Below are 9,825 nucleotides of genomic sequence, written 5' to 3'. Positions count from 1 at the left end.
ATATTTTGGACTTGTTTTTTCTTCAGATTTTATATAATCCACAAACATGCAATGTGTTCCCCCTAAACACATCTTAAACGTATGTCATGGTTTATTTATTGATATATATGGGAGATTTATATAGCGCTTAACGTTCTCTAAGCGCTTTACATATTAATTTCTGCCGTGTGAGGCGGAATATTTTGCACAATAATTATATCACGCATTCACATCGGCCAGTAAATTTCAAGCCATTTACGACGAATATTTACTTTTCACGGCCTATCACGGTAAATAAACAAAAGAACGTAATTTAACTACACAATCCCAAAGGTGGCAGTGGATAAAGCTACAAATTGTTCAAATAATTTTGCGGTGTTCATCCCCATTCATATGGCGATGGTCCTATGTGACTCACATGTGTTCATACTGAATCAGAAGGTGAAGGTCGTGTACAACTTGCATGATTTAGCTACGTGTATCCGTGCTTGGATAACGTCATTCAATTCCCGAAGGACCCCTTCTCTACGATAATGCAGTAAATCAGCTATCGACATGGCGTGGATCATACACGACCAACTCTTATTGTCTGTGTGACAAACCCCCACCCCCCCTGAGTATGATTCTTACACGATCCACATTGTCTGGACTATGCACTCAAAAGCATGGTTGTATGAAAGGTACACAAAACCACATGTGCCACATCAGAAAAAGTTAAACTAAAAATGTGACATCTTCATCACAAATGTAAATTTTGACTCATCGTCCTTCACGAATTAATTCTATTTCAGCCAGCAGCGAAGTCGTTGCCCACAGCAACAGATCTTAGTGCATGCAAACAGACGATCTGGAGGCATCGAATTAGTTGCTGTTCTAATATAAAATAAAATAAAGAAGCTATGTTTTCTTCTTCTTCAGCAAACACTCACGTCACCGCAGACAGCGAGAGATCACGATGCATTAAAACAGACGATCTGGAGGAGGCATCAGACATCCTTCAAGAAACAGGGCGAGTCATCCTCTGTGGGTTCCCAGGAACTGGCAAGACCACTGTGGGACATGCCCTCTTGAGACGCTGCAGAGAGGAAGGCTTCAAGTCCTACATCCTGTCCAAGCTGGAGGACTGGCACGCCCACATTGGGCCAGGGAGGCGGAGCTTTGTCTTGATTGACGACTTGATGGGCGTGGTGCGTGTGAACAGACAGCAGTATGAAGAATGGAGAAAGATTCTGCGCAACGTGCTTGAACTGATCAAGTCAGGAGACTGCAGGGTGGTGGTCACGTTGTATCCCCACGTGCTGCACGAGCTGCAACAACTGGAGACGACTGACTCTCAGAGCCCTCTGTTGGACAGTTCTACAGTGGTGAGGCTGATGAAGGAGAATCTGGACACAGAGGTGAAGAGAGAACTGCTTGATTTCCACCTGAAGCAGCTTCCTCTTCAGCCTTCACAGCAGCTGAAGGTGGTGGAGAGAATTGTGCAGGCAGACACCAGCGGCCCTGCATTTCTCTGGTGCTGTCGTTACCTGGTGGACCATTGGCAGGCTGTAGAGGACCCCGCTAATGTCTTCACGTCACCAGCTGAAGCGAACTCAGTGCTGTTAAAACAGATGTGTCTGCACGAAACACACGGTGACAGCTTTGCAGCAGTGTTTGTGCTTACAATGCTCGGTAAGGGTCGGTTCCTTCACAAGAAAGTGAGAGCACAGGCTGAACTCTTGGAGCATGGGTTTCAAGGACATTGTGACGATCATCTGGCAAAGTATGAAGACTGTCTGCTGGGTTCTGTGCTGGCAAGTCAGGATCACGGATTTATCAGTCGCGTTATGTATGATGCTGCTGGCCTCGCTCTCGGTCGCTCGTTTCGCTTGCCTACACTGCTAAGAGTGTGTGACGTCACCTTCCTCGTGCAGCATGTAGGTGTAAACGTAAAAGTAGGGCAGTTGATGAGAGCGAAGACAGTCTTGGATATACAGCTTGGGTCAAAATGTTTTGACAATGAGGCTCGTAAAACGATAACCGTTCTCGAAAACTGTCAATCACTAATAGCACGACTACACGAAGAAGTCATCACGGGGAATTTGAAAGAAATCAGTCCACACCCCGCTCTGCAGTGTCCTGAGTTTCTACTTGAAATGGAGAAATACTGCGAGAAGGAAAAACACAATGAACACCACCTGCTGAGAGCCCTGGATACGGTGTACAACTTACCATTGATTTACTGGTCTGTCTACAACAAGTGTCACGGTCTGAGTGAATGGTGCATCAATAAAATGAACGCTGATCAAGACTTACACCATACGCTGCATGACACCCTGCTGGCGTGTTGTCTCTTCCCGCATGTAGCCCATGAATTGGGACATAAGTCAGAGCAACTGTCATTTCAAGGCCTTTTGGCAGCAGATATCTGTCAGTTTTTTACTGAGAAAAGGGTGGTGTTACGCGAATATATTGCAAAACATTTTATTGAAAAAACTGCAAACTTTCACGGAATGATGACTGGGACAAAGCAATCTTGGCGACAGTTGTACTACCTGTGTGACACATTTACAGATCTTCCCATTCCATTGGACCTGCTCACAGTACAGATGCCAGATAACAAACCAATGTCAAATGATTCCCCTATAGCCAGTGTTCATGTGTCAAACAACTCAGTCACCGTGCAGGTGAGGGACAGAGGGGACTGGTACCTGGTGCTGAGACTGCTGGCAGACAGGGAGGTGGACGAGACAGACCGTGACGGCAACACGCTGCTTCACATCGCTGCCGACAAGGGAAACTTGGAGGCCACCACACTGGCCGTGAAGAGTGGAGCTTCCTTGACAAAGACAAACAACAAGGGCCTGACACCCTACCAGCTGGCACAGCGACGGAGAAAGGAGTTGAACAACGCGACAGACAGAAACAAAATGGCATTCGATCTGTTTTCTGCAATACGTGGCGGTAACGACGTGAGAGTGAAGACACTCCTGTGTTACGGAAGGAGTGTTCACGACAAGTACGCTGAAGGAAGAACAGGTCTTTTAGTGGCGTGTGAAGCGGGACAGGGAAACATCGCGGATCTGCTGACTGACCTTGGTGCTGATGTCAATGTCAGCGTAACTTCACTGTTGGAGGGTCCTCAAACACCGTTGTTTTTTGCTTGCCGTACGGGTCTTATACGTACAGTTGAGCTGCTCTTGAAACACAACGCCGTCATCGATGCAATAAATGAGTGGAAAGAGACAGCCCTTCACTGGGCGTGTCGGCATAATTCCCCCACAGACAGCGCCGACATCACCCGTCTCCTGCTGGACGCTGGGGCTGATGTCAATGCACAGGATATGTGGGGCAGGACACCGCTACACAACGCAGCATGTAGGGGCAACACAGAAACTCTGAGACGGTTGATTCATCATGAAGCTGACGTGAATGCAACAGACAAACAGGACAGAACGCCCTTACACCGCGTATACACGGCAAGCAAACCTGGTATCATCATAACCCAGCTGGTAGAAGCAGGAGCAGACACAGGCCGTGTTCACAAGGCAGTGGTGCGTGGTGATGTTGACGCCTTGGTGACTCTCCTCCAACAGGGAGCTGACGTGAACCAGCACGACACCAGTATGGGCTGTAGTCCGCTGCACGCTGCCTGTCTGATGGAGCGCACTGACATCGTTACCTGTCTGACTCAACACGGGGCGCATATTAATGCTGTGGATGACAGGAAGAGAACACCTCTACACTATGCCTGTGCTGCTGGCCAAACACATGTAGCGCGACAACTCATTGATGAAGGAGCCGATGTGAATGCAAGGGACAGGTCTCAGTCAACACCCCTCGATAAAGCTGCTGCTAAGGGACACATTGAGATAGTTGTCTATCTGTTAGAATATGGTGTTCAGGTTGATGCAACTGCTGATTATGACATCACACTGCTACACAAAGCCTGTGAGAATGGTGACACTGAGACAGCGCAGTGTCTACTGCAGCATGGAGCCAACGTCAACTCTGTATCAGACTGGAATGGGACACCGCTACACACAGCCTGTAGGAATGGTCACACTCAGACAGCTGAGTTTGTCCTGCAGCATGGAGCCAACGTGAACGCTGTATCAAAGTGGAATGAGACACCACTACACAGAGCCTGTGAGAAAGGTCACACTCAGACAGCTCAGTTTCTCCTGCAGCACGGAGCCAACTTGAACGTTGTATCAAAGTGGAATGAGACACCGCTACACAAAGCCTGTAAGAATGGTCACACTCAGACAGCTCAGTTTGTCCTGCTGCATGGAGCCAACGTGAACGCTGTATCAAAGAAGGATGTCACACCGCTACACAGAGCCTGTGAGAAAGGTCACACGGAGACAGCTCAGTATCTTCTGCACCATGGAACCGACGTGAACGCTGTATCAACGTTTGGCACACCGCTACACACAGCCTGTAAGAATGGTCACACGGAGACAGCTCAGTATCTTCTGCAGCATAGGGCAAAGGTGAATGCTGTGGATGACATGAAGAAAACACCTCTACACATTGCCTGTCAGACAGGTGTTGCTGACATCGTTACCTGCCTGACTCAACACGGGGCGCATGTGAATGCTGTGGATGACAGGAAGAAAACACCTCTACACATTGCCTGTCATACAGGTGTTGCTGACATTGTTACCTGCCTGACTCAACACGGGGCGAAGGTGAATGCTGTGGATGACATGAAGAGAACACCTCTACACTATGTCTGTGATGTTGGTCAAACACATGTAGCGCGACAACTCATTGATGAAGGAGCCGATGTGAATGCAAGGGACAGGTCTCAGTCAACACCCCTCGATAAAGCTGCTGCTAAGGGACACATTGAGATAGTTGTCTATCTGTTAGAATATGGTGTTCAGGTTGATGCAACTGCTGATTATGACATCACACTGCTACACAAAGCCTGTGAGAATGGTCTCACTATGGCAGCGCAGTGTCTCCTGCAGCATGGAGCCAACGTGAACGCTGTATCAAAGTGGAATGAGACACCACTACACAGAGCCTGTGAGAATGGTCACACTGAGACAGCGCAGTGTATCCTGCAGCATGGAGCCAACGTAAACGCTGTATCAACGTTTGACACACCGCTACACACAGCCTGTGAGAATGGTCACACTGAGACAGCGCAGTGTCTCCTGCAGCATGGAGCCAACGTGAACGCTGTATCAAAATGGAATGAGACACCGCTACACAAAGCCTGTAGGAATGGTCAAACTAAGACAGCTCAGTGTCTCCTGCAGCATGGAGCCGACTTGGACGTTGTATCAAAGTGGAATGAGACACCGCTACACAGAGCCTGTGAGAAAGGTCACACTGAGACAGCGCAGTGTCTCTTGCAGCATGGAGCTAACGTGAACGCTGTATCAACGTTTGAAACACCACTACACAAAGCCTGTGAGAATGGTCTCACTATGGCAGCGCAGTGTCTCCTGCAGCATGGAGCCAACGTGAACGCTGTATCAAAGTGGAATGAGACACCACTACACAGAGCCTGTGAGAAAGGTCACACTCAGACAGCTCAGTTTCTCCTGCAGCACGGAGCCAACTTGAACGTTGTATCAAAGTGGAATGAGACACCGCTACACACAGCCGTTAACAATGGTCACATTCAGACAGCTCAGTGTCTCCTGTAGCATAAAGCCGACGTGAACGCTGTATCAGAGGGGAATAAAACACCGCTACACAGAGCCTGTGAGAATGGTCTCACGGAGACAGCTCAGTCTCTTCTGCAACATCATGGAGCCGACGTGAACGCTGCATCAACGTTGAAAGGCACACCGCTACACACAGCCTGTAAGAATGGTCACACTCAGACAGCTCTATGTCTCCTGCAGCATAAAGCCGACGTGAACGCTGTATCAGAGTTGCGTGGCACACCGCTACACACAGCCTGTGAGAATGGTCACACTGAGACAGCTCAGTGTCTCCTGCAACACGGAGCCAACGTGAAGGCTGTATCAAAGGGGAATGGCACACCGCTTGACGTGACCAGACAGTTCGCATGTCACCGTAACGACTTGGTGACGCTGCTTGTCAAACACGGTGCTGTCAGAGATCAGGTCACAAGGACAACACGAAGTGGCCGACATATGTCTGCTTTGTTTGGTTTCCGTTGACTGGATGGCATTTGTTATATTCTTTTACTGCGTTCAGGGATCAGGTTAGGTTCTAGGTGCTAGGTCCCCTCTTTCCCCGTGCCCTATCCCACCATGTTTTGGAGTCTCCATCCATTAAATCACAAATAACACCAATAAAACATGTGATATTTTTCCCATCGTGTACATTTGTTTCTGTACATTTTAGAGCTATTGATCGACTTTGAATACCTGTTTTATACGACCCCCCGCGGGTTAGGGGGAGTCCCATATTGGTTGGGACGAGACAGAATTTACCCGATGCGAGTTGTCTGTCCTTGCGCTGACTACAGCTGCATTACCTGTCTCGATATTTGGATAATTTTCGTGTTGATTTCCAAGGATTTTTGTGTTGTATGTTTGCAGAGTGGTGTATAAGAGTGTATTGAAGCTAATTGTGAACCTGTCTTGTCGGAATAAGTGAATTTGTGAGTGCTATTGGTGGGAATTTGTGTGATCGTCTGTCCACGTGTTAGAGCGGCCATCTTTCCTTCCCGGTCGTGAATCAGCTAAGTGCTTTTGTTCTGTTTTGTTTCCCTTGTTTTCGTTGCTCTCTACTTGCTGTTTTGTCTTGTTTTCGTTCGTTGGTGTTTGTCAACGAGAGCTTGTGGTTTTATTCTGTTGTCCTTGTCAACGTTTTGTGGGTTGTTTTACTGCATTTGATCTCAGTGTTAGTGTGTATCTCATCCGTCTGTGTTGTGGTGTTGTGGTTGAGGCGCTTTCGGACTTCCCGTGTCATCCTAGACCGTAGCCTGTCGTAAATTATAGTGAACTTAGTGTGTTAGTCTTTTGCTTAGACTGTTGTTATTATTTTGTTACGTTAGAGTGTTTCTCTTTCTGTAAACGTAGTCTGCCTTATGCGTTAGCGTGTACCTTAGTGTGTAGTTGGTAGCCTGCTGGACTATTGTTGTTGTTCAGTCAGCTGTAGCTACACTGACCAGCGCCTGCGTGCGATGAGTCACAGAGTGAGTTGGCCCTTTTCCCACTGTTCTGCCCGCTTATACAATAGGTAGGGGATTGTCTCCCGAGATGTACCCTCAGAGTACATTCTTAGGTGTCATAAATTGCGTGAGCTCTCTTTCTCTCTCTCTCTCTCTACCTCTCTCTCTCTCTTTTTCCACTCCCCTCTCTCACTATGGCGATAGGTTCCCCCCTCAACTACCGTCCCACCGACGCTGCTAGACTGCGCCTGCCACGGCCTCTATACCTCCATCTCAAGGAGCTGGGAATCCTGCAGAGACCACCAACCGTAAGGGGCTGTCGCGCCGGCCGCTCGCAGCGTCTTCGAACCGCACAGCAACTTGCTGCCCTCAACCCTTCTCCTACCTCCACTTCTCTCACGCCCACCACCCCCACCCAATGTACCACTACCCCTCCCCAGCATCCCCCCACCCTTTCTCTGCTTCCTTCTATCCCTCCCTATTCTCCCACCACCCCTCCCCATTCTCTCACCACCCCTCCCCATCCTCCCATCACCCCTCTCTCTCACCTCCCCACCCCTACCCTTTCTCCCACAACCCCTCCCCAGCACCCGCCCACCCAAAATCAGCACCCACCCACTCATTCCAAAAACACCCTACACCTCTGCCTCCTCAACTCCCAGTCAGTAAATCCAGAAGGCAAAGCAGATCTGATAGCAGACTACATTATAGAAAACAAGTTAGACGCCCTGTTCATCACCGAGACGTGGCTGCGACCTGGTGATGACCCCAAGATCAAGCAGCTGACCCCCGCAGGGTACAAGACAGTCTCCTTCCCCCGCCCGGCAGGGCGTGGTGGAGACATCGCCGTCGTCTACAAGGACCACATGCATGCTGCAGCGTCCTTCTCGGACAGCCTCCCCTTCCCCCACACCACCTTCAAAGCTGTGGAGATGACGGTCGCCACCACCACCACCCTCACCTTCCTGTGTATATATCGCCCTCCCCCTAACACCAAGAACAAGCTGAAGGACTCTACTTTCTTCGACGAGTTCTCCCAAGCCCTCGACCACTACAACGTGACGTCCCATAGCGCCATCGTCCTCGGTGACTTTAACATCCACTGGGACTGCCCTGCCAACGCTGACACCAAGCGGGCCCGTGCGCTGTTGGACAGCTACAGTGTGGACCAGGTCGTTCCTTTTCCCTCCCACTCCCGTGGCCACATCCTGGATTGGATTGTCACTCGACCCTCGGACAATCTGGTCTCCAGCCTCGTCGCCAACGACCATCTTGTCTCCGACCACACCGCCATCAACTTCCTCGTCAACATCACCAAGCCAGCACAGAAGCGGAAGATGGTCACACGTCGCAAGCTACGAGACATTGAGACAGATGCTTTTGGAGACGAAGCTGCCCTGCTGCTTGCCCAGCGAGACCCGTCCACTGACCCCGCCCATTTCTTCAGCTTGACTCTGCGCCAGCTCCTCGACAAACACGCCCCGCCATCTCTATGCGCAGTCTCTGAGCGACAGCCGGCTCCCTGGTTCTCTGAGGACATCACAGCCGCCAAGATCGAGAGACGGCGAGCGGAGCGTGCATGGCGACACTCTGGCCTGGAGGTTCATAAGCAGATTCTCAGGGATGCGGTGCTTCGAGTCACGCAAGCCATCACTGCTGCCAAGATCGAGCACTTCCACGACTGCATCGTCAACGCCTCATCATCCAGGGAGCTGTTCTCCATCATGTCCTCTCTCCTGGGCTCCTCCCCCGCTGCCCCCTTACCCACTGCTCACCCACCACAAGATATCCCGCCCGGAGTTATTCTCGGAGTTCTTCAAGGACAAGATTGACAAGCTTCGGAAAACACTCGATCAGCAGCCCTTCGTCCCGTCCCCACCCTCCCTTCCTTCTCCGGCTCCCCCCTCACGTGCTTTCAGCCTGTCACTCAAAACCACGTCAAGCGACTCATCATCAAGACGGCCATCAAGACCTGCGAGCTAGATCCCCTGCCAGGCTTCCTCTTCACCAAGTGTCTGGACAAGCTCCTGCCGTCTATCACAGATATCATCAGCCCTGGCCACAGGCGTCGTTCCCGACTGCTTCAAGTCTGCCGTTGTCCGCCCACTCATCAAGAAGCCCGGCCTTGACGTCAACGAGTTGAAGAACTACCGTCCTGTGTCCAACCTGCCCTTCCTCTCCAAGCTTCTGGAGCGTATCATCCTGGAGCAGTTGAGCGCCCACCTGTCTCGGAACTCGCTGATGCCAGTGTACCAGTCAGCGTACCGCCCTCACCACAGCACCGAGACGGCGCTCCTGCGAATCACCACGGACCTCCTGAACGCAACAGATAGCGGTCTCGTCTCTGCCCTTGTGCTGCTGGACCTTTCCGCGGCCTTCGACACGATCGACCACGAGCTACTCGTCGATCGCCTCAGTTCCACGTTCGGCATTCACGACACCGCCCTCTCTTGGTTTAGGAACTACCTCCAGAACCGCTCTCAGACTGTCACCATTGATTCGTTCTCTTCTCAGCCTGTCCCTGTCCGCTTCGGCGTCCCACAAGGATCTGTCCTCGGCCCTGTCCTTTTCACCCTGTACACCCAACCCCTCTCCCTGGTCATCGAACGCCACGGCCTGAACTACAACTCCTTTGCCGATGACACGCAGCTCCAGAACAGCGCCAAGCCGGAGGACGCTGACGATCTCCTTGGATCCATCTCCAGTTGTTTCACTGACATCAAGAACTGGATGACTGAGAACAAGCTGAAGCTGAACAG

The 9,825-nt window shown here is 50.7% G+C and overlaps 2 protein-coding genes across 2 annotated transcripts; both read left to right on the top strand.

Moving 5' to 3' along the window:
- Window positions 1-878: 878 nt before the first annotated feature.
- On the top strand, window positions 879-6,503 carry LOC138948381 (serine/threonine-protein phosphatase 6 regulatory ankyrin repeat subunit B-like). Its single transcript, XM_070319913.1, has 4 exons — window positions 879-1,776; window positions 2,533-5,543; window positions 5,826-6,050; window positions 6,492-6,503. The coding sequence occupies exons 1-4, from the start codon at window positions 879-881 to the stop codon at window positions 6,501-6,503; spliced, it is 4,146 nt and encodes a 1,381-aa protein (XP_070176014.1).
- A 757-nt stretch (window positions 6,504-7,260) lies between these two features.
- On the top strand, window positions 7,261-8,898 carry LOC138948380 (uncharacterized). Its single transcript, XM_070319911.1, has one exon. It carries the CDS (start codon window positions 7,261-7,263, stop codon window positions 8,896-8,898), a length of 1,638 nt encoding a protein of 545 aa, XP_070176012.1.
- The last annotated feature ends 927 nt before the right edge of the window (window positions 8,899-9,825 follow it).

Source organism: Littorina saxatilis, linkage group LG15 (genome assembly GCF_037325665.1).
Source record: "Littorina saxatilis isolate snail1 linkage group LG15, US_GU_Lsax_2.0, whole genome shotgun sequence".
Taxonomy (NCBI): domain Eukaryota; kingdom Metazoa; phylum Mollusca; class Gastropoda; order Littorinimorpha; family Littorinidae; genus Littorina; species Littorina saxatilis.
Note: the sequence above shows the minus strand (reverse complement) of the source record. Positions and strands in the feature narration are given on the sequence as shown.

Excerpts from the sequence above, each read along its gene's own strand:
- LOC138948380 (XM_070319911.1), top strand. The coding sequence starts at position 7,261 with ATGGCGATAGGTTCCCCCCTCAACTACCGTCCCACCGACGCTGCTAGA.
- LOC138948381 (XM_070319913.1), top strand. The coding sequence starts at position 879 with ATGTTTTCTTCTTCTTCAGCAAACACTCACGTCACCGCAGACAGCGAG. Across the intron at positions 1,777-2,532 it reads GCTGGGTTCTGTGCTGGCAA|ATCTTCCCATTCCATTGGAC; the intron begins GTCAGGATCACG and ends ACACATTTACAG. Across the intron at positions 5,544-5,825 it reads AGCACGGAGCCAACTTGAAC|CATAAAGCCGACGTGAACGC; the intron begins GTTGTATCAAAG and ends TGTCTCCTGCAG.